Genomic DNA, 23,666 nt, shown 5'->3' on the forward strand with positions numbered 1-23,666 from the left:
GGGACAAAATCAAAAAGAATCCTTGCAAGGATGGAACACTTCATTTTGGTGTTTCTAATGTCAGTTGTTTTGAAACCCACCTTGTTGTGAGAGGCACTTGCATTTAATTTTAGAAAATTAGACCTAAGCATAGCTCTAATCTCAGCAGATACTTTTTTGTGGTTCAAATCAAATGTTTTGAAACCCCATGTTTCCCCCCGTTTTGATTCAGCTGGGGAGAAGCATGATGCCGCACAGTGTCTTCCTCTGTTTTGTGGGTTGGTCTGGTGAAGAATTAGCACTGTCTCACAGAAGACTATGCCCATACTGCTCTGACAGCTCTCAGTAGCCCTGGGGAAACAAAGTAGACCTCAAATCCTAGTCCAAATCTGTAGAAAGAAGACAAATGCTACCCTTCCTTTAAATAGCATTTTCTGAACTCAGAGATTGAATCTTTGGGATCACCATGTTTTCCCCTGTCTTATGAAGCCTGAGTCCTAGAAGAGGGGGTGGCAAAGGGTAAGAGCTTAGGAGGGTCATGTTAACAGATGTGGTTTGTGCTATCTGCAGCACTGGAGCAAAGGGATCCAGCCAGTGCCGTTCTTCCTCTGGCTACCGGATGACAACTGAGGATTACAAGAAACTGTGAGTGTACAAAGGGGAACAATGTTTTCTGTCTGTGCCCTGACCAGCTGCTGCGGGAGATCAGCAGCATCTGAGCCTCAGAGATGAAGCTACCTGCATGTGGATGCCCACCCAGGCTGATCCCTCGATCAGCTGAGCATTTTAGAGCTTTCACTTGAAAGTGAATCATTTGCTGGTGCTACCTCTACGTGTGTCTGGGCCGTGAGGTATTCCTTGGCCTGCTAGCGGCCTTCCTGTGCAGCAAATTTTACTGCTTGATCTTAACTAAGGCAGAAACTGGAGGATGCAGCCTAGAGGCTTGGTTTGCAGTGTTACTGGCCTTTCTGAAACCAAGAGAAAGGAGAGGCCTCCTGGCAGAACAGAAAGGAGAGGCCTCCTGACATTTTCTACGCTGCTTTTTATGTCAAAGACGGCCTCCACCATTGAAGTGCAGCTGAGCTTTTATCAACCTTCTTCTAGGCTTAACACCTGCACTAAGAAAACAAAATCCTATGCAGACATGTGTACCCCAAAGTACATGGAAAATGCATGCACCTTCCCCCCTCTAGTGCAACACTTCCAGTGCCTGAACCCAYTTCAGCATGGCTTGTCCTTGGATTATTTAGGGTTTCGTTCGTGCTGCCTTTTGAACAGTCTCCAGAGGCAGTTCCCTCACTCTGGTTCTCCCCTTCCCTTCGTATTTCAGAGCTCCATATAATGTCAAGCAAAGGTCAGTGGACCTGGACGAGGAGGATGTCCCTTTTACTCCAGATGAACATAAAAAGAGGTATGCCCTGCAGGGGACCACTGTTTTCTTGCAGGGGCAGGGGCAGTGGCAAGTGGACTTACTTCACTTTAACTGTTCGTTACTGGGAGGGTCAATTTGATGACGTTTACAGCTGACCCATTAGGGCTGATTGCAATAAAATTATAATAAGCGGATATTTCTACACAGAGCACATCTATGCCCACAGGCGGCTGTGCTCCCAACAAAATATAATTAAAAGCYTGACATGATTCAACCTGACAGTATAGCCCAATTAATTTGGCAGCTAGAGCTGGGCTGTGGAATCCATCAAGTGTATCCTGTCTATGTGAAAAGATAGAAGCATGCAAATAGCCTGGCAGTAAAGGGAGAAGTCCACCTCCCACAGTCTACACGTGCRCCTTTGAGTCTGGACCGCTTGCGGACCTTCATCTAAATCTAGATGCAGATTGGTCTCTCGTTCACACATCAGGAGCAGAATGTGTTTTTCCTGTGTGACGGATCTGCCTGGAATACAGCATCTGAGGCAACCAGAGCCCTTGTTGTTTTCTAAAAGTCCTTGTTCTGTTTCTAAAACTGTTTTTCTCAGATGCAGGGCTTCTACAAATAAAAACTGAGTGTTCTGCCCACTGGAGATAGACAGCACCCCCTACCTGAAAGAAAAAATTCTTTTTGAGATCAGCACTTCCCCTTTGATATGTTTGGTGGTTCTGACATCTGTGTAGACAAACTCGATCCCTGAAACATGTCAGCTGCAAAGCCTATACCCTGTTTTATGTCCTGTGGTATACTGTATTGCAACAGTCCAGGTCTTGAGAAGGAGCATTCTCTCTGCCCTCCTGGAGGAGGAATGATTTTTTTGCCTGACATTTTACATCTATGAAAGAGCACTGTGGCCTAGTATGAAGAGCATGATTTATACTAGGGAAAAAGATAAGACATTTCTACTTGTCTTAGCTCTGAGTGGATTTCATAATCTTTCCAGAGCATGGAAAGAGCTCTGTCAGGGTCAGCACAAGCCTCCATGGGGCTGTTCACCTACAGCCTCTTCAGGGCTACACTCAACAGCTACTAGCTGCTGACTGACTCCTTCCTTTCCTTCCAGGACAGAGGCAGCCAACAGCGTCCTGAGACGCACTGCCAGCAGGGAACGTGCTTACGTCCTCTCAGCGGCCAAGAAAAGCAAYGGGTGAGTCTTCACAGTGGAATTTTGGGGGCAGAAGACAGCAAGGAGGCTGCTGAACATGGTCTCACAGGGATGGTGGCCTGAACTAAAGACTTGCTGAAGGCGATGTGTATCTCTCTATTGATGCAGAAGGTTTAGCTGCCAGCTATCTAGAAGTACCAAGGAGATTCACTGGTTTCTGAAAATGGGACAATTTTTTTTAGAAATCTTGAGAAGYGTCTCCTACTGAGAGGGGTGACATTTCAGGAAAGAAAAAAACATAATTTTCCCCAATTCCCTGGGACTTACAACTAGGACCGAAGTTTTCAGGCTCAATTCTTAGTAATCCTCCTCTCCCCAGTYTCATTGCAGGAAGTAGTGGGATGGAAGGGGCAAGCCATAAAAATATAGACCACTGTAAGAAACTGCATGCAGTTTGGATCAGCTTTTTGGGACAGAGTCTATCTTTGCACTATGTTTGAGCAGTACCTAGAATGACAAGATCCTTAGTTGCAGCTTAAACGTAATTTTGTAAAAAAACAACAGTAATGTGTAGAAGGGTGGGTGGGAGTTTCTGGTGTCTGAGGCTCTGTTGTCCATYTCTCTCCTGAGAGGAGAAGGCCAGATTTCCGAGATCTTTGATCTCCCAGGAACCTTTATGATGAGCTTTTTGCAGCTSCCTTTCAGTGTGAATCCTTTTCCTCCTGATATAACTCAGGATGACACAATGAGGCATCAGGAGGCTGCTAGTGCAGAGGAGAGAAGGGAGGGGATGTGCCAGCAACACTCAACAGTGCCCAAAATGAAAGAAGTTTTTGAGTAGGACTCATAAGGTCACTAAGAAGGGAGTTTGCGCTGGCTACCAGTTTCTCTGATGCATGCAGGGTGGCGTGCTGTATAGGGAAGCATGTGTGCAGGGAGAAAAGCAACTATCAGGAAGGTGTATAATTAAAAAGGCCCTTTGGGGAAACTTCTTTACTTCACATTATGATTTGCTACTCTTCAGGGCTACGCTCACCAGCTACTAGCAGCATGAACAGAATGTGACTCCTTATGTTTATGTTTAGCTTATCTGTTCCGTAACTCGTGGAGGTCTAACACACCCAGTCCCTGTCAATGCTTCCCAAAGGGTGCTATGTGATCCCTAACACCTTGCACCRTATGAGTCAATTATTGGTCTGAATCCCCTTGGGAGCTGACTTTGCCTCCAGAGTTTTCTGTAACTGCTATCTTATTCTTCCTTTGCAGCAGCCCAACACAAGAATTTCCACCCTTGTTTGCCAAGAGGTAGGTCACTGATCCTGCTCTGGAAATGCTACTGAGGCTGTGTGTCTGTGTGCAGTACCAGGGATGCTGTTAAATGCTGGAATAGGACRTTCCCAGGTGTTTCAAAGTGGAGGAGCATCAGTTAGCTGAAAAGTAGGATTTTTTGGGCCAAAGGATGCTGGCTTTTGAGAGCCCACAGTGTCATAAATGCTGAAGCTACAGTACTGATGATGCTTTGGGCTATGTAAAACCTAAAGCAAAGAGTGATTGCCTGGACTTAYTCACTGCCTTTCTTCTTCTAGGGAAGCATAGTTCCAACCTGCAGTGCCAATATTCTTCAGGCTGCAAGCATTTGACTGCTAAAGCAGTCAGTGCTGTAGAGAAATAATGCCCAGGACATTTTCTGAAACTTAAACATTAGCTGATGCCATTTGTAAAGTGACTGATAGAAAAATGTCATTGAAGGTCTCACTTAATTCAGCCAGTTGAAATACTCCCCACTAAAAGAGTACATGGAACACAAGGACAGGAAAAAGATGCCCCCAAGGGAAATAGAGGAAAAGTGTAGCTTAAGGGAAAACAAAAACAAACAGCTTGAATTAGTTGGCAATGAGGAATAGGAAGCAATGTGATATTTCTCTCTCTGTTTGCCTTCTGAAAGAATTGAGATAGAAGAAGAAGAAGGACAGCAGAGGAGGAATCCAACTGTGTCAGATTCATGCAAGTTTACGTCGGAWAGCAAAAGGTATTGTCCTCATTGTGGAGTAATGTGCTGACCATTTCTGATGTTAGGGTCTACTGACTTACTGTCTTCACAGATACTGCATTTAACTGCAAGGTGGCTGGCTGAGCACAGCTGGGGACTGAGTTTTCTCAAGGTTTCTCAAAACAAACTTTCCATGAGACCCTGATTACCTCTTCCTTGCAAAAAGGGAAGTATCCAAAATGAAACATGAGATGAACAAACTCAGGGAAACAAATGGACAGGCATGATGGCAGGGCACTGTGAACTGAAGGTACCCAGCTGACAGCCCTGGGGAGTGACAGACTGCGTTTAACTACAGGCCAGCTCTGGCATAAGTTGCATGGGGTAAATCTGCCACAGAGCCCCTCACTTGTTCTGAAGGCTTAGGAGTGTTCACACACTACAGCCCCGTGTGTTCACAAGATGTTCATATACCACAGGAATGAGCCTGGCACCAGTCCTGGAGAAACAACCCCCAGTAAGAGTCCGGAGAGGTTTTGATGAGCTTGCCTCTCCATCAGGCAGCCATCAGATAGTAATGATTTTTTTTTTTTTTTTTACTAGCAACCGTGGCTGCTTGAACTGACCCCATCACCTGGGCATGAAAGATTCAATATCTCATTATTTCAAGTCCCCTGTGCCAGCTCACAACTTCTGTTAGACTTAAGATTTAATTATTCTGCCTTGAGAGCAACAGATAGATATGACCTGAAAGATTCATTATCTTTAAATTGATCTTTGCTTTGGCAGTAAACGTTAGCCTCATTTCAAGCCACCAACCTTTTCCAAAGGCTATGCTTAAACCCAAGTGAGTGCAGAGCCATACAGAGCTGTGGCAGACAGGCTGGAGTTTTCTTACTACGACATGCAAGGCCTGGGGACAGGCTGTGTCTGTCCTGGAGACAGGAGAAATGATGACATCCTCTCCTAGTCCGCACTGGTCAGGAACCTCTGGCATGTGGTGTACGGCTGAGTGAGACTGATGTGCAGGTGGAACTGTTTGTCGCAGGAGGGAGAATCCTTCTCTGTTTTCAAGCAGATTCATTTAATTCAGGATTCAGCTCTCTATTCCCACTCTGAGGRGTGGCTTAGGGCCAGGCAGCAGCATTATTGGCTTCTCTGCCACACTGTCCTTAGTGGGCCCAGCAGGGAGTCCAGTAGATGAGGCCTTTCAGCCTGGTGTGCTTTGTTTTCAGGATGAAGGAGCTGCCTCATGAATTTCAGTTGCAATTCRGTACCATTGCCGTATAGGTCTGAGGCATGGCAGGGAAGCAGTTGCCTTCCCTTCCTCGCATATTAYACATATGTATATAGTGAGAACAATTTTATGAATAGGCTGAAATTTAATCTGTACATTTGGAGAAGCTATTTTTTAGTGCAAACTCAAACGTTGGGGATAGGAACAACCACAGCTGTGTCAGATRGGAAAAGCCAGTTTCTGACAGCAAAGCATTTTGGCAGAAAGGCAGGCATTAGTCACATCAGCACAGCTYTGCGCAGGGGCAGCTGCTGCTGTGGATCCTTGTGCAGCAAGGCCTGGCCTCGCACTGCCCAGGAGGCAGACACAAGAGCTGTGGGCAGGCACACAGGATGGGTCCCCACAGGAAAATGAAACAAAAGAAGTCTTCTGCTTTTCATACTTTATTACTCTGGGGTAGTTTTGTCAGTTTTAATGCGCTAGGAAAAAACACAGTTGTGTCTTCACAGAATGAGCCAAGGACAACAGCCAATGTCTCTCACTAGGTAAAGATTTTAGTACAGCCAGGATATCTTGGACTTATTTTGCTGCTGTATCAGCCCATGTGTAGCTGTAAGTCAGAGACTTCTGTGCGCGCCGCTCTGGAAGGTGAAGTGCAGCAAACTTGTCAGCCTCATACATGGAACACTTTTCTKAGACCCACGCAGCCATTTTAAAAAGATCTCACGCCTGGAATTATGCATATCCTKCAATGATCAGACAATATCCTAATAGAAGTGGTCGAAACCTAAAACCAATTTCCAGGGAGGGAGGAAACCCAAAACTGCTGAACTCTTGTGCCAATTGTGTATAGTGGAATCATTTTCAGGTTTTCAATTGCTTTCAGCTTTGTCTGTTTGTTTGTCTGAATTCCTGACTATGATTTAAAAAATGWTGAAATAGTTTCCCACATCACTGAAAACAGTGCTTTGGTCACTGACTTTGTGTTGTTGTTTTTTCTCTCTGCATCTCACTGGCAGAGGGTGGATATTCATGGTAATATCAGTGTTTTTAATTTAAGAATTGCTCATGATAAAGAATACTTTGTAAGTGAACGTATTGCAAACAGTGATGTTTGTTTTCTGTTTCATTTATTCACAGGAAGGAACGTTTCGTGCAGGACAATTTTGGTCAGCTGCAATGAGAAGTTGGCTTGCTCAGGAATGACAGTTTTTTCTTTTCCTTGTCTTGCAGCACTGAAACAAGCAGTAAGAGCCAAACAGCCACATCCTTGAGTGAAACTTCACAGAAAATCTCCACTCATACTGAAATCAGGTAGGTCTGTTGTCTCTGTAGCTTTCTAAAGCTCCACTGTGATAACAACAGAGATGTTGCATGGGCAAGTGTGGCTCTACTTTGTTTTATTTGYCCAGATACATGATTGTTCTGGACACTGCAGTTGCAAAACAATAAATACTATAGAATGAGGATACAAAGGAAGCAGCGCTCTACAAAAGCATTGGCAATCAGGGAGGAAATATACTCATTTGGAAGCTGTGGGCCTCCTGCWGCTCGAACGTCACTCCATTCTTTCTGATCAGAATATGAACACAAAAAATGCAGAGTTTTCTATCTTCCAGACTGGTCTGACTTTTGTTTTAATCCAGTCCCTGCACTGCACACATCACACTTCCAACAAGGACCTTGCCTTAAACTTCCTATGCTCCAAACTGTGTCCCCATATCTTTCCTACCTAATCATTCCTGTTGTTTTGCTTGCAGAAATGGTGAAAACAGACAGGCCTCTAATGAGAATTTCTCATCTGAAACTAGGTCACAGTATGGGGATGGGTAAGTAACTGAGAAAAGTTCATCTGTGCTGCTGAACATAAAACATAACCCCATTTTTTGCTCAGCAATGATACATACCTGCTAGTGGTCTCAAACAGATGGGATCTCTCCAGTCATGGTCCTGGGCTGCTCTCCAAGAGCATCATCTGCTGACTAGGCTGCGACTTGTCAGGTTTTTCTATTTCTCCTTCACCACCCTCAGGGATTTGCCTCTCTGGCTCTGTCCCTAAAGAATCTCTTTACAGTTTTCTTACTGCTCCAATTGCCCTCCCACTGCCCTCCTCATGGAGCTTCTTCCACGGCGTTTGTGGTACAAGGCCTGCGTGGTACAACACTGAGCCTAAGTCACTGATGGCTCCTGCTAATTTTGGTTCTGTTCCTCTGCACTCTGTAGAAAGTCTGCTGGTGATCAGGGAAGGCTGGACATTGGGAAAGTATAAATAATWCTAGGATATAGAGGAAACTAAGAAAGAAGGAACTGAAAGGCATAGACACAGGTGCTGTGGGCAGAGCTCAAGAGACAGAGCTCTTCCGAGCTTTGACACTACATATTTGCACAGGTGAGGCAGGGAACTCACAGCTATGGTCATGAATGCTTCACTCATTCAATAAAGTGTCAGGCCCTTTGAATGACAGGACCCACACTCCTCTCTCCTACCTTGAGTGCTCACCTGAAGATCCTGCTTGCCCAAAACTTGCTCTTCTGTTTTTGGAGACAGACACTTCTGGAGTGTGATTCAGCCCATAGATCCACACTGCTACTGAAGATGGCCCTCTCTCTCAACCTTGGGAGTGGAGGGCAGCATAATCAGGGTGCATGGTCTCCTGACTTAGATATTTTCATCAAATAACAGTAGATGCACTGAGGACCCAGCACTCTTCTTGGTTTCTTTTTAGGGAGAAAGAAACCTGGCAGATCCAGGACAGTTTATATGGTGTTTCAGAAGTGCCAGAGTTATTTTCAGCACTTTAGTGCATATGCATCTCTCACCCTTTGGGAGTCCTGGGCTGTGTGTGTAAGAAAACATGAATAAATTCGCATATCAGGAAATTTATCCTGATTATCTTCAGTGGCAAAGCAGATGAGAAGCCCTGGGAAGGGACCTCCAAGGAGGAAGCAACCCAGCCTAGCTGTAGACAGAAAGCGTCACATACTTTAAGCCTGGGTGCTGCTGGCTGGTCTAGATTCACATTCATGTTGTACAGAAGACAGTGTCCCGTGTGGTGTCCCTTGTTTTCCCCATTTCCTCTGAGGAAGAGGTAGTTCCTCTCTGGGGGAGAGCATTCTTCACTTAGTAACTGAACAGTGGAGCAGTTAGCTAGTTCTGCCCAAGGAATTCTGTTGTTTCTGCCTGTACAGATGCCTCTGAATTTAACCATGGTCATATCTTCTAGCCCTATGGAGAGAGATCACTCCCTACTTGTGTGCTTATGTCCCGTAATCTCTGTCCTCTGGACTGTACACGGAAGTCTGTTTCAGATTTCTGAAATATATCCCATGTTAGCAGGATTCTTTTTGTTCTCAGTGTTATCACTCAGAATTGCTGTGTCTAGATTGGAGCAAGCCAGATTGTCCATTTGTCCTTCACCTCTCACTATGTTCAGCTTAAGTAGCTGTAGAAGGCTTGGATTTACCCAATGAGTTTCTGTAGCATGTAGAGTTAAATGCAAAACACTTTCTATCTCTTGATGGTGAATAAAAAGCTAGAAATGTTGCCAAACCAGTACCTCAGAGTGGTACTCAGAAGCAAAATTTATAGCCCTAGAGRAAAAGTAGAAGCTGGACTGTTGTCATGGTCATTCAGTCAAGGCCTATATTTAAATAGCATATAAAGGATAAATATATCCCTGTATGTCATTRTGGGGAAGACCTGATTATAAGCCACTCATGGTGGTTAAGGATCATTTAGATCACATGGCTGCTCCYAATTGTGATTCAGTCTCCCAGAGAAATTAGAGGATGCCTTATTATTTAAACCACATAAAACTGGAGAGATATAATTGACAGGGAAGGAGACAGACACACATCTTGGCCAGTCTGAGGGAATGAGTGATGGGTGCAGCTGGGCACAAAGGGGTYGCACTGGACCTGTAGGAAGGCCAATCTGGCACATGAACAGACAGAAAGCGGCTATCCTAGGGTACTTGTGCTTGCCKGAGCAAAGGGGTTATCAGTATGTCATTCCAGAGAGCAAAGAATTTCTCTGAGTGCCCCRTGAACTGGAATCAGACCCGTAGTACATAAAAAGTTGGCCCTTCCCATCTCGATGTATTGGGCTAGCCCCATTTTGTGCTCCTCCTAACTGCCAGTACAGTGTCCTGTGATGATACAGTATAAATACTGTCAGGTTGTAGCTTACCAATGTTTTCCTTTTTCTAGTGACAAACATCTCAAGCAAAAGTCTGAGCTATTCTCATGGGATGAATCGGCCTCCAGAGCAACTGCAGTTTCCACAAATGGAAGGTAGAGTTAGTGTGCAATTCCATCATTGATTTGAGCATTGTGCAAATAGTAAACTGCTGCTCTAGAGCTATATGGAAGCTCCTGATGGTAATTTACTGATGGAAAAACACAGTTCAATCTCTACTTTACAGCACTGCAGCAGTTTCTCTAAAATGTTATTTAGGAAGGGGGGGAAATAGCCTTTTTCAAATTAAAAGWTAGTTTTGATATTTTGTTCCATTTTTTTTCTTTATTTTTGTGATACAAGAAAAAATATAYTTTGCTTTTTTGGGTCATTTCTGCATTTTCAAAATTTGCTCTCAAACTTAAAGCAATTCCAGAACTTAAATGTTTCTTTATTTTTAAAAGCTCCATTTGCCATGTATCTCTAGGCACCCTGTCTCCCTCTACCTACTTACTTTTGCAACAAGAGGCCCCTTTCTAAAAAAAACTTGGTCTACACACWTGGGCTCTTCACTGCTGCGTCAGTGGATCTTGCTGGAGGCACAGTGGTTTAATTTGGTCCAGAAACCTCTGTGAGTCTGATGGCTGATTCTCAGAGATCCAGTAAAGGTGATCCACTAAAACAGCTCAGTACCTACCTGCTCTRTGGCAGTGTGCAGCTGTCTGTATAGCAGTCTATTTCACATCRGTTCTAGGTAATCTGCACCCTCACTGGAAAAATTTTAAAACTTTAAATCAAAAGAGGTTGCAAACTGCTCTTTTTGGCTGTGGCTGTTCTTGTGTCCTGCCTGAGAAAGTGGAAGTGAGGGAGGAAAGGTGCTACCCCCAGAAAGACTGTGGCATGCAGAAGAGAAGTTTAGTGAAAGCTGTTCACCCATGTGCTTTATCACTGCCCATGGCCAGGAAACAAGAAAACAAAAGCATACAGTTTGGGATCAGACACCTGAAGTTCCCCATCTTGTCAGCAAGCCTGAAGTGAGCCTTCCTTTCTGTGCATGCAGATGGAAGTGCCTGTGCTGTAGCTGTGGGCAGTAGGACATCCCACTGCATTTGGCAGTGCCCTGGCTTGAATATGACTCCGTACCACTGACATCTTTCATATGTTGATGATGTTGAAGGTTACTGACTGCTCCTTTGCATTTGATACACACTGAATTTCTCCAAAGTGTCTTGCTGTTTTACCTATAAAAATACACAGAGGAACATATTTGAGAAGATTTAGGGATTCCTTCTTCTTTTTAATGCACAAGTAAATAATTGCATAACATTATTCGCAGCAAAGATACTTTGTGAAGTTGATTTCTCTCCTTTTCAGTTACCCAGAAAACACAGACACCACCAATGGATTTTATCCACCAAAGTAAGTGTAAAGCCTATTAACACTGTAAAATTCACCTTTTCTTCTTAACTTTAGAGTGATAGGGTTCTTTCCTGACATAGTACTGCCCTAACAAATGTATTCTGGGAGCAGCATTTGCATGCACTTACAAAGGGATGTGAACCTGATGCATCAGCTCAAAATGTGCTGAGACCTTTCAGTTTCTTTCCTTGCACTGGCATAAGATGTTTGGATCGGTYTCTGCTCTTCAGATCTGCTACAGGGAAATTACTGAGCTAAGCAGGAGGTAGGAAAAGACATAATGTTCCAAACAGGAAAATCTCATGTTTGATGTTATTACTTTTTACTCCATTTTCCAACCTGCCAGGCTTCCTTCTGTGACCCATAAATTTCCTTCTCTTTGCAGGTCCAACTCTGGTTGCGGGGACAAAATTGCAGATGCTACAACAAAGCTGCACTGTCAGTATGAGGTCTCTCCATACCTGGATGATGCAAAGTCTGAAGCTGCAAGGTCAGGGACTGATGCTGCTATTCATTGTGTTGCTAGCAAGCATATGTATGGGCAGGAGAATAAAAACCTTATTTACCATAGAAATGGAAGCAAAATCAAAATTGCGCACCAAAATGAAGGGACATAGAAAATCCAAAGTGGCCAGAGAGTGGGATCAGCATTCTTTCTGTTCACGATCAGTCATCAGCCTTTCTGCTACAGCAGCTTTTTGCTATTCCAGTTCCCTTTTCTTATTGTTTTTTTGTGTTGATCTCAAAAATGCTTCCATTCTACGTATTTTTTAGAGTGTGCTTGCTCCTCTAACAATGTTGGAGGCAAAAAGTCAGGACAGAATTGCCACTATTGGCACCAAACACACTAAACTCCCAGAAGCTTGCTTTCTTCTCCTAGTTTAGATGGTTGTTTTGAGTCTTGAGACTTGAAATAAGTAAATGATGTCTTTCTACCTCCTAACTGAGGTGAGGAAGACCACAGAGACCCATGTAGGATAGAGTAAAGCCTAAGCCCTATAGTTGGTGCTAGTAATGTAGGAGCATCTTCTCCCAAAACATTCATGTTGTGCTTTGTCCCAGGAGCATGATCTGTGACAGAACAGAAGAGTGATATATCTGGCCAGGACTTGTGCAAATTTAGGCCAAGTAACTACACTGGTTCCACTAATAGTCTCTATTTTACCAGATTAGGGATAGTGAGAATGTTTTTTTTTTTCTGAAGGAAAAGCAGTTTTCTGAGAAAATTACTTTCTATCTTCTGGTCTCATATAAAATGCATTATTGTTATTTTATACAATGACTCCTCTGAACACCATCTTGAAGCACTTTAAAAGCCTTTGGCAAGCCGTGAAGCTGTTGATTCCTTCCTTTGACAGGTCTAATGTCCCCAGTCCTCTCACTGACAGAACCACTGTGCACCCAGAAAACACAGAATATTATTTTAAAAGGTAAGAGTGGGATAGATTTAGCAGGAGTATGAATGATACTGAGGATTAATGTAAATCTGAAATCCAGATGCTCTGGACTGCACAGAATTAAGCCTCCTTTTAAAGCTCTCATCCCARAGATGTAGAGAAATGAAGGAATAGGTCATGTGTCTTCTCAGTCCAGCACTTTGTGTTTATCATTCTTCCTTGCAAGCATGACTGAGATCAGGTTTCCTTGGCTAGTACTCATCATCTGGAACTGTACCACTGGGCAGAAAACTCTGGATAATCTTCCACACTGGAGATCTGTAAAGAGCATTAGTGTATTGTGCCTCACAAAGCATGGCTCCAACTCAGCCATTTCCCAAGCAGTTCCCTCAGAGTCCACCTCTGTACTTAGCATGCTGGAAGGACTCCTTCTCTGATAGATCCAGCTCTTATCTGGGAAACAGCAACACCGTTACTCCAAAGATCCAGTGGAAAATCTCCGTGTACTTTGAGAAAAGGGTGTTTGATTGAGAAAGGCAAGGGGAGGTGAAGCTGTGTTGAATAATGTCATTGGATACGCTGAATGAGTGGGACTGGCTACAAGAAAATCTCCAGAATATTGCAGAGGGAGTAACACTAGAAATTTAGCCTCAAAAATGATAAAACACCATAATCAGACATTTTCATCTGTCCTGACATACACAGTCCTGATTTATGATCTGGCTTCTGTAAGTGAACCAAGATTTCGTAAGTCTATTTTCATGCTAGAAAGCAGCATGTTTGTCTAGAGTAAACATAATTTGGACTARTATTTTAAAGAACTAATTTTGCCCTGTGAAAATGGTGCTACTTGGCTTGTCCATTGAAGTCCAAGCAGTTAAGCAGYGCTTAGTGCCATGCTGAAGTCAGTRCTTTATTGTACTGAATACAGCTTAGTGCTTGGAATATCCTCCACTGAAGCCCTGTGCCTTTCCTACCTTTCAATGTGCACTGAACTGAGCTGTCATTTGTTTTTGGTACTGACACTCATTGCATGAGTGAGGTTTCTCTTCCTTTGCTAGGTCTGCCCAAGGGTAYGAAGAGGAGACCACCCCTAGAGAAAGGGGGCATGAGACCACACGGGCCATAGATGAACGTAAATCAGAGCTGCACCCRGAAGGGTAAGTGATCCATAGGAGTCACTCAAAGTAGCTATTCACTTGATACTTCTTGTCTTACTCTGTTSCCAGTGTAACTGAGAACACAGAAATGCTCCTCTGCTTTGCACCCAGGAGGGAGGATTTCTAATGGCACGTTATGAGTGCCACACAATCTCACCTGTACTGTCAGGGGAGAGCCAGCTGGATGAGATATGTCATGTGCTGTCAGGGCAGAAACAAAGTCCTTTGGCATCAGCATTGTTCCCTTGGGATARGCGTGGCAAACTTCAGCTTCTGCTACAGAGATCTCACTAAGTACTATCCAGGCATTTACGAATGCTGCAAAATCTTCTCCAAGTTGGAATGGGATTTATACACAGTTCCCATTAGATCTGGTGAGAATTGAGCATCTAAATCTCTAGGGCAGTTTGCAGTAGCTCAGGCTCAAACAGTGACTCCTGCTCCCTGTCCRTCTAGGGAATGGATATCTACCCACCTCAGCATGTTTTTTCTTCACCGCCTTCAGCAGAGATCTTTATTTTAGGTTTTCTGACTCAAACAACCATACTGAGAAGCAAGAAGAACCTCCTGATCATGACACTCACCCAGAATCTCCCAGATCAAAGGAACATGCTGAGTTTGAACAGAGGATGGCTAAGTAAAGAATCAGAGAATAACCCCCCTGCCTTTGCCTGTAGGCTGAGAGTTATTGCCCTGCATGTCCTCCCCTACATCAGCACATGGATAAAACCTTCTCCTAGGTTACCTCTGAATGCCTGATGCTAGTGTACTTGTATTGAGCTACCCTCTTAACATGGTTTTATATAAAATGAAAGAAAACATCCTAATTAGCCGGAGGCATCAAACACTGTTCAGCTGGACTGCCAGGAGYTGCTGCCTAGACCTTCAGTTGCCAATAAGCAACACACTCCGGCATGTGGCAACRCCTCCATGATAATGCTGGGTCTCATTTCAGAAATTCCCTGGGCAGCATCAGATGTCAGGTTGCACTTTGGTCACCTTGGGCACGTGACTATTTTCCTTACCACCTCCTTACTGCTCTGTGACTCCACTGGGTTTGCGATAGCTGCCTGTGTGTGTTCAGCCTGCTTCCTGTGAAMCAGTGGAGGGAAAAGTGTCCAAAAGGAAGGATTTTGTGCATTAATTTCTTTCCTTTTGTCTGTATTTTCCCACTAAATTTGAAGGGTTGAAGCTCTTAGGCAAACTGGGTTTCCTCACACATGTGTTTCAGTGAGCAGCTCATCTCCAAATAAGCTTGTAATCCAGGCTGCTCTTCTCCCTCAGGTCCAGGACATACCCCAAGGACAKCACCAGCAGGAGCACAGACGTTAACAAGGGGAGCCTGCCCTGTGTGCAGAGTGAAGAAGCCAGTTCAAGAAGGCAAGAGAAATGATGGGATTTCTTATTSTGATGAACAAACATGGGGAACTGACTGCAAGTGGCTCTGGAGAAGGGGACTGAGGATGCTGTGTTTGAGGTCAGGAGTTACCAAGCTGGGCTTTYTTCCTGAATGCACATAGAGATGTGTAGTGAGTGGTGGCACAGCGGACAGCGTGTTGGTGAGAACTGTGGAGGTGGGAGCTCAAGAAAGGACATTGGGAAAAACAGCCAGGAGAGAGCAATAATGTTAGTGCCCTTTTGTACTGCTGGGTACTTTCAATGAAGGGAGCTATCCCAGATATACCACAAATAGTAGTTCTTCATCTTGAGGGAAGGCAGAATGTACTGGGACAGATCATTCCCAGTCCTCAGGGATGTGAATGAAAGTTAGACCGCTGAAGAAAAAAGATGCAGAGAGGAAACTGCCCCATTTTCTCCAGCAGCCCCCAACAAAGTGAGAAAACCAGGCAATCCCCTGCCTATCCCCTCATCATGGCCTTCCTATGGATAAACTTTAAAGCTTACCAAGTTTCCAAGTTATTGAAAGAAATGCAGAGCTCTGATCTGAGACTCTTAAGGCTTCCAGGTGCAGTGAGTTTGGATCAGACTGAGCAGGGGAAGAGTCACGAGCATTTCTGCAGCATTCCTCCACCAAAGGACTTTGGAGTTATCTTCTACTTTTTTCTCTTGGATATAGTTATTTTCATTAAACCTTTAGATTCAAGTTAGTACAGGACATCAAGCAAATACAGCCAAGGAGAGACAATATTACTACACACCCACCTGAATCCTTGTACCTATTCATGTGTATGTCCTTAGCTTGCAGCAAAAGCAGGTGTTGTGACTTAGATTAACCTTTACACTATGGGCTAAATCTATCAGCTTTGTATTTTCTCCAAGCTGGGACCGTTCAAGCAGACAGTTGCTGTTGAGGCTGAGCTCCTGGACAAATGTGTCTTCTCTATACGCTTACTCAGAATATCCCAACTTCGGTGGGAGTCTATTGTAAAAATTAAACTTCAGTCAACGTTAGTGTTTTGCCAGAAGTAAGAATTTAAGATACCTACTTTTGTTGTAAAATAATCAAAATATATAGATTTGGCTTTCTCTTGGATGACTGTACCAATTCTCCTTGTTGGCTTATCTGCTTACTTTCTGAAATTGTAGGAACAGAATTAATGATGGTGAAGGCAAGCCCTCAGCTAAAACCGAGTGTAAATGTTGTCTCTTCTTTCATCAGCCTCAGCATTTCAGGGTAGGATCTTTGAAAGCATTTTGAGAATTAATTTCCCAGAGTCTGATTAAATGTAGAGTTTTGGTACAAGAATCCATGCTAGTTTCAGATTTTCTACATTTACACAGGATATCAAACATTCCCAGAGGGGTTAGTGTTCATGTAGAGGTGCACAAACACACAAAAACGGACAAAAAAAGTGAACAAACTTTTCCCTAGATTAATGAAGAGATGCAAATCTGGGGTTGCTCTGCAGTGGGTGCAGAAATCTAGTGCATATATATCTGAGATGGCATCCAGATGAGGCCAGGTTACACTCTTAGCAGTCTAAAATATAATGCAGAGGTACTAGATAAAACATGATGATTATAGTTAAATGAATTCAAATTTGGAAAGAGTATACAGGTATATTTTCTTCTTTGAGTTGTATTTGAAGAGAGCTGTATTTTTCTTTCTTTTTTTTTTTTTTTTCCACATCTCTGTGGATTATCTGGCATCCTCTCATGCAGGAATACTTTTCCTGAGGCAGGAGATTCACCACGGGTTGTATCTACATCCTACAATTCTCCTATGCTCTGTTGCATCTTTAAAGATGATAATGGTCTTTTGTCTTGACAGGTCCAGCTCCCTACCTAGAGAAAGCAGCATCACTGCTCCAGAAAGCCAATGGGCAAACAAATCTGACTCATGCTTGGAAAGGTATGGAATGAGGGGACCAGACTTGTCTTTGCTGTTGTCTCACACGTCTTGTGTTCTCCTGCATGCCCCTGACTAATCCCTGTTTGAAGGCATTACTAATGCTCTTTTTGTGACTAGTGCCAATAGAGGGAGCTGAAATCAGAACCCAGCATAATCATGATACTGTTGCATTTACCCGCCACGGTGGGTAGGCTCAAATACAAGTGCTAAAGCTGCTAACAAGTTTTTTCCCTCCTGACAAGGGTCACTCCAGCTTATGAAGAACAAGCCTCTACCACCAGAGATAGTCACCATGAGAGCCTGGGAGCCCCGATATGCAATGAACCTAATCCGATGGCAGCAAGGTACAATGGGACTATCTCATTGCTTCTAACCATCAACAGTGCTGAAGTCTTCATCCTTTGCAAGTCCTGTTTCTTTATATAGCCCTGACTGAACTCCTAGACCTGTGTAAATTCATACAATGTATACTAGTCAACTTATATTGACAAAAGGAATAGTAGGGCTAGGATTTCACCCCAAATATGCTGGCTTATCTTTAATATTAGGCATCAAATTTGCTTAGAGCATTGCTGAATCTTGTAGCCGTTCATCGTGCTGAAAAATCAAATGCTGTATAGATGGGAAAAAGTACAGACTTCTGCCATTCTAACTAATTTTAGGAACCCTTTAATAGCATGTTGTCCTAGGTTTTCCTTGTTGCCAGTAGAGAGAGGCATGATCCTGCCCTCTGCAATTTCTGAATACTTGTGTGGGCTAGTCATAGCAAATACATTCATTGGCTTTATTGTCAGATTGGCTCTAATTTGTTCGCAGGTTTAACTTCAGCTCTAAAGAGAGTACTCTCAGTGCATACGAGACCCAACATCCCATGCCACTGTATGTGGACCGCCAGCCTTATAACACCAGTGTGTCAGCACCCAGTCACAGGATGCCATCCTATATAGCCAGCCAAGTATTCAGCACTCAAAGGTAAGGGTTTGGGGACAGGGGATGCAGAGACRGAGTGAAAGCTGCTGGCACAGAAGTGTCTGACAGGAACTCTGGTCCAGGTTGGAGGATCATTGCATAAAGAAGTGCAAACAGGCAGTGGATTTTGTTCCCAGAGGAAGCAACAGGATGGCCAGCTGTCAAAACATATTTAACAAGATCCTCTTTGGACCCAAAGGGCTGAACACAGGATTCAGGACATCTGTGTTAATAATTGCTCTGCTTGCAGACCTGGCAGATGTGTAAAATACACATCTGCTAATCCTCTGTAACTGCGGAGATACTGATTTGGGAGAGATCTAAGTTTTCTATTTCTCATGACCCTCCACTCCGTAAGAGGCATGTACTTATAACTACTCTATGCACCTACACTTGTGTGATCTGAATGTGGCTTTTCACCTCTTTTACTATCTTTCACAGAGCCTAGTGTAACAAAGCACTCATTTGCATTTGAGGGCATTTGTGGACTAGGACMAGAAAAAATGGGACAGACCTTTATTGTTCCTTGTTGCCTCTCATCACCAGCATGGCACTGTGTGGTGCTGACATGTCTCTTTGCAGTGCTGTAGACAAAAAATAAATAAATAAATAAAAGAAAAAGAAAAAAGGGTTCTCCCCTTTGGTTTGTATCACACGCCAAGTGCATGTCTTGCCCAGGGCAGGCTTTCTCTCATCTTATGATGAGCTTAGCTGACCCCTCTTTCTCTCTTTAATRTAGCTTTCTGGTGTTTTTCAGCATTGTTTAATATTAAGTTATACAGTTGCCTGAAGGTCTAATCAGGATCAAAGTCTTAACATACAATGTAAACATAATCTGTGCCCCAGAGCACTTGCAAGAAAAGAAYGACCATTACAGCACATTTTTGCTTTTGAAAGAACAACAGCTCTGCCTGCAGATTAAAGCCATTCAGATAATGAGTTCTGTTTTGGAGAAGTGAAAATGTGTGGGTCTGATAGCCAGACTGGCCAGCTGGTCAGCAGTTCAGCCCTGTAGATGTTGCAGTGGTGATTTTGGTGAGCACCTGGAAAGGAAACAGTATTCAGGATGCAACCACTTATGGACTGCTTTGGTTTTATTCTCAAGCATTAGATTTTGAGTCTGCTTTCTTAACTTCAGAGCTTCTGCTGCAGAACCAGCAAAGCTCTGCAGAGCAGAGGAGGAACTGCATGATACTGACTCCTGAGACAAAATATCAATAAGTTGGTGTGGGGACTCCAGTGATTCTTGGTATGATGTAATCAAGACTTTGTGCTTCCTTGCCAGACCTGCCACAGATTACCAAGGGACAGTTTATGATGGCAGAAGTAGCCCTAGAAGCAGCAGATATGACAGTGCTAGTGCTAAAGAATCCTGTGAATTTAATCCCACTGCTGGAAGGTAAGGAGTCAAAAGGGGGGAATCCAGGCTGGTTAACCCAAATGATACCGTGCTGTTAGATTTGTTCACTATCTRGAGTATCCTGACACATTTCTTACCAACTCCCTTGGTCTAAGCATGCTAGTGAGCTCCTGTTTTCATGGATGGCTGTGGTGAATGGGCGATTTTGATGCCAAACAGGGAGAAATGCAGCCAAGATTCTCATCACTTGTGAGAATCCTTCATGTGCTCAAATTCATTRCTTGAGATTGTATCACTTCCTTTCCTAATCACTACCCTCTTTCCAGAGATACTACAATGTCCATTCCCCAGAGAAGCCACAGGGTGCCGTTCTACATGGACAGCTCAGACTATAACAGCACCAGGTAAATGGATAATCTCAATGATTGTGAGGGAAATCTCTACAAAACTGCTGTGGAACAGGACCTGTGAAGCAGAGACAAGGGATGAAAGAAAGATGCAAGGGTTCCCAGGGTATGCGTTTGTGATTTGGATGTATAGAACTACTTTTAAACAACATTGTCCCTAGCAAAAGCTACCCAGCACAGGATCTGTGATATACTCATCTCTGGATGCTGGATGTTCTCCACCATATGGGTGYCAGAACAGAGTGCAAGAGAGTTGAATAGATCGTTCCTGGCTACMTTCGCTTAATGGGAAATCAGCCTTTATGCAAACTACAGAAAAAGAGAGCTAGAAGCATAGAGAGATGTTGAGGGAGAAAATCACTGTCTCTAGAAAGCCAGTGATTAAATGACTGAACTGRTCCAAAAACAAAGCTGATGGAAGAGGCAGGAGGTACCCATTGTGGAACAGCACTACTTTGGGCTTTTCTACAGTCCTTCATGGCAGTTTCAATCTACTCAAGTGCAGCCTGGCACTGTTTGGAGGCACTAGTGTAAGTTAAAGTGTTGGATCTGTAAAGTGAGTGTGGGGAGGTAGAGTGCATGTGTGGGTAGAGCAGGTAGTGTAGCATGTGGGTAGTGTAGGTAGGGTGCATGTGGGCAAGAACAGGAGGTGTGAGATCCTTCGATAGCCTAGGGCTGGCTCCAGAGAAGATCAGCATCATCCCTTCAAGGCAGACATAACAGGTCTTAGTGGTTAGCTGTCTTCTGATGACAGCTTAATAGCCATGGTTTTGCCTTCTTGTWTCCACTGTGGTTTTTGCGGTGGCTAAGTCAGGGATGGTTATGTTGGATCTTGGCCAGTATGTCCCCATCTCCTCTTCTCCTGCAATGTGTTGTATGTCATTTTTCTTCAGAGCTGCACCCATTCAGGCTACATGATCCACTTAAGGTCTGTGCTCGTTTGAAGATCTTGTTTGATCTTTTTTCCTGTGGCCTCAAAGTGGGACTCTCCCAAATCACTTCCCCAGGGAAGTAGTACTGATATCTGGCAGATTTAAAAAGAGAAGGGAGCCTCTCAGGCTTGTGACAAAGATGAATTAATCTGTGTGGTTAGTGGCGTTAATATTGCACCCTCCAAACTTCCCTTCTAACAGTAGGGGTAGGTCTTTCTTTGGCAGCCAGCTTGGATTATATCATGACTCATGTTTCCAACATCCRTAGACTTTTCTCTCTTTCTCTCCAGGCTTCTCTCAAGTTCAAGTGAGAGGATCGCCACTCCGACAGCCACCTTGCAGTACGACAGCCCAGCRGCCTCTGGGTATGGGCCTGACTCCAGTGCCGCCGGGTAATGAGCAATGAGTTGTTATGATCGTCCCGGTGTAATAGGCATTTTGCATGCAGCCATCTTGTTTGGTGACGGAGAAGTGTGAACATGAGCCAGGCTCTGCTACTTGGCATCTGGGACAAAGGACATTATTCAACCTGTTCTAGCTAATAGCATAGACATTGCCATGGTGGCCGGGGCAACCCAAAAGGGATAAACAAACTGAGCGTTTCTCCCCAGACACCTTTTTTTTTAGAGCTGGAAAGAGCCCTAATTCATTTGTCAAGGAAAAGAATGTTTGGGGCCCTTGGGTGCCAAGGTCTGGTCTGGTAAGTGGCTTACTGTGTAAGCTGTGCCTTTGCTATTTAAGGTAGCTAAATCATGAATCCTTCATTATCCACTGTAGCTGGAGGAGCTCCTCATGCCATACACACTCATCAAAGGTATGGGGCTCTTGCAAGATTGTGTTAATGCCCTGTTGTGCCCAAGATAAACTCTTTGTCTTGTGGTCAGTGATGAGCGAGTGGGTGATTTACAGCAAGCCCATCAGAGCTCTCTGGGGCCAGCACAGGACCCTGGTCTGTAGTGTGTGACAGAGGATAGTGTCAACTCAGTTTTGTGTTCTGGGATCTGTAGTTTCCACATGCTTCATCTTGAAGATGAACACTACTGAAATCTGAACAGTTTTACACAAATTAAGGACAGGTTTCAGACTTCTGCAAGGTCAGCACACACCCTGACAGGCAATACGTGGGTCCTCTTAGCATTGCCACAGCCTGTTTATCACAACACCTGTCTAAGTAGGGAACTCTCATCTGAAACTTGCAATGGGAAGTGTCTGTGCTAAGTAAAAAAAGCTCTCCTTTTGTTCCCTTAGCTGGAACATGGCTTAATTTGCTCATATGAGAAAAAGGGATTAGTCACAGCTTAAAGGCAGCAATGAAAATGAACCACAGGGAAAGAGCCTGATTAGTTCATAGCTCTGCGAAGAGAGACAGTGGGCAGAGCATCTCCTCTCGATCTGTTGCRGAGTGCTAGACAGACAGACAGATGGGGGCATGTCATTTTGGAATCAGGATTTCAGAAAAGGAAGACTATGTAAGGAAGGTCAGTTCTGTAAGAAAAAGCACCCCACAGGCAGATYAGAATTTTTAGGGCATGAAAATACTGAAGATATTCCAATGACAAAACATTCACTGTAAGTAGTGCTGTGTCAGTAGGTTTTTAATGTTAAACAACAGGACCACAAGCTCTCTCAGTATTTACTGTATGCATAATCCTGAGATGATCTGAAAAAGRCATTTATCCTTGCAAAACAGAGGATAACTGGATGAAAGAGTTACATTATCTGTCTCATTCTTTCTAATTAACATGATTTGTTTTGGTGGGCTAATTAGAAGGGTATATTAGGTGTTATTTAGTATCAATGCTTGAAATCTGGTATTTATTTAAGAACAAAAGCATCTCACTCTGTGCCTTTTCATGCACGTTTTGTGTCCAAGTGCACACATGTGGTCCCTTGTGCTGTCTCTCATTAGTTTCAGTCTTTTCTAATGTAAATGCTTCTTTTCCTGTATCTGTTTATTCCTAGAAAAGGGGTCCTCTTTGTGAAGGAGTACATGAACAGCAGTGAGTTATCATCCTCCCCACGCTATGGCAGGTATGAGGAGCCTGTGGTCATATCCTACAGCAGGGGTGCAGAGGTGGTCATGTGTCTACATATGTACGCAAAGAGCAGTGTACGACTCTGCCAGCTGATACGCACCAAASGAGCTCCAGAGTTGGGACCATTAGCACTACATCAACATGGCATCATGCCTGAGCTAATTAGCCCTGGAGGGATTATTGCACTGGGTGGGCGCAGAGTTGTGCTAAGACTTTGGCAACCCGAGTAGATACTTCCAGAGCGCTGCACTGTGCTGTCTAGTACCATTGCAGTAACAGGAGAATCTCTGTCCTGCAGCCTGTTATGGGGTAGACTCCCCCTGCAAGTGGGTCAGCCTGTGAGGTCCATGAGGGGGTGAAAACACTACAGATCTGACACTGTCAGGCCTCACTGCATGTTTGCACAAACACAGAAGAAGATTGGAAATGGTGAGAAAAGTGTGGGGTTTGAGTTCTCTCTGAGAAGATGAGCCATTTTTGAGTTAAAAAAAACATGTTCAAAAGAACCAATTCTCAGAATAAAATTTTCACTCTTCTATATTTTGCTCACTCAAAAGTCCATCAGTAAGGCTACTTTAAATTCACATCAATGTGACTGAGAACAGAACATGGCCCTATGTACATCCTGCTTGCATTGATGTGACAGGCAGTTAACACCCAGTTACACTCCGTGCCTCCCTGCTGGGGTTTATCCTGCCTCAGTGCTGGGTTGATCTTGCCATGGAAGGTGGTTACAGGCTACATAAATCTCTA

At 43.9% G+C, this 23,666-nt stretch overlaps 1 protein-coding gene across 2 annotated transcripts in view; it reads left to right on the forward strand.

Annotated features, from left to right (window-relative positions):
- The window catches only part of ZNF185 (zinc finger protein 185 with LIM domain), a 52,898-nt gene that overhangs the window by 23,466 nt on the left and 5,766 nt on the right, over positions 1-23,666 (forward strand). The window contains exons 7-27 of one of the 2 annotated variants that reach the window (XM_085324301.1): positions 550-624; positions 1,310-1,390; positions 2,475-2,558; positions 3,783-3,821; positions 4,462-4,545; positions 6,977-7,057; positions 7,504-7,572; positions 9,953-10,036; positions 11,295-11,339; positions 11,725-11,829; positions 12,698-12,769; positions 13,798-13,896; positions 14,420-14,533; positions 15,181-15,276; positions 17,129-17,209; positions 17,452-17,553; positions 18,026-18,181; positions 19,464-19,577; positions 19,865-19,942; positions 21,168-21,269; positions 22,840-22,908. In XM_085324301.1, coding sequence (XP_085180427.1) covers positions 550-624; positions 1,310-1,390; positions 2,475-2,558; positions 3,783-3,821; positions 4,462-4,545; positions 6,977-7,057; positions 7,504-7,572; positions 9,953-10,036; positions 11,295-11,339; positions 11,725-11,829; positions 12,698-12,769; positions 13,798-13,896; positions 14,420-14,533; positions 15,181-15,276; positions 17,129-17,209; positions 17,452-17,553; positions 18,026-18,181; positions 19,464-19,577; positions 19,865-19,942; positions 21,168-21,269; positions 22,840-22,908 — 1,830 coding nt within the window. The remainder of the gene's footprint in view (positions 1-549; positions 625-1,309; positions 1,391-2,474; positions 2,559-3,782; positions 3,822-4,461; positions 4,546-6,976; positions 7,058-7,503; positions 7,573-9,952; positions 10,037-11,294; positions 11,340-11,724; positions 11,830-12,697; positions 12,770-13,797; positions 13,897-14,419; positions 14,534-15,180; positions 15,277-17,128; positions 17,210-17,451; positions 17,554-18,025; positions 18,182-19,463; positions 19,578-19,864; positions 19,943-21,167; positions 21,270-22,839; positions 22,909-23,666) is intronic. The other variant, XM_085324302.1, reaches the window with a different exon arrangement.

The sequence above is a fragment of the Rhea americana genome, unplaced genomic scaffold, assembly GCF_003343005.1.
Source record: "Rhea americana isolate MKP2758 unplaced genomic scaffold, rheAme1 scaffold_90, whole genome shotgun sequence".
NCBI classification, from domain to species: domain Eukaryota; kingdom Metazoa; phylum Chordata; class Aves; order Rheiformes; family Rheidae; genus Rhea; species Rhea americana.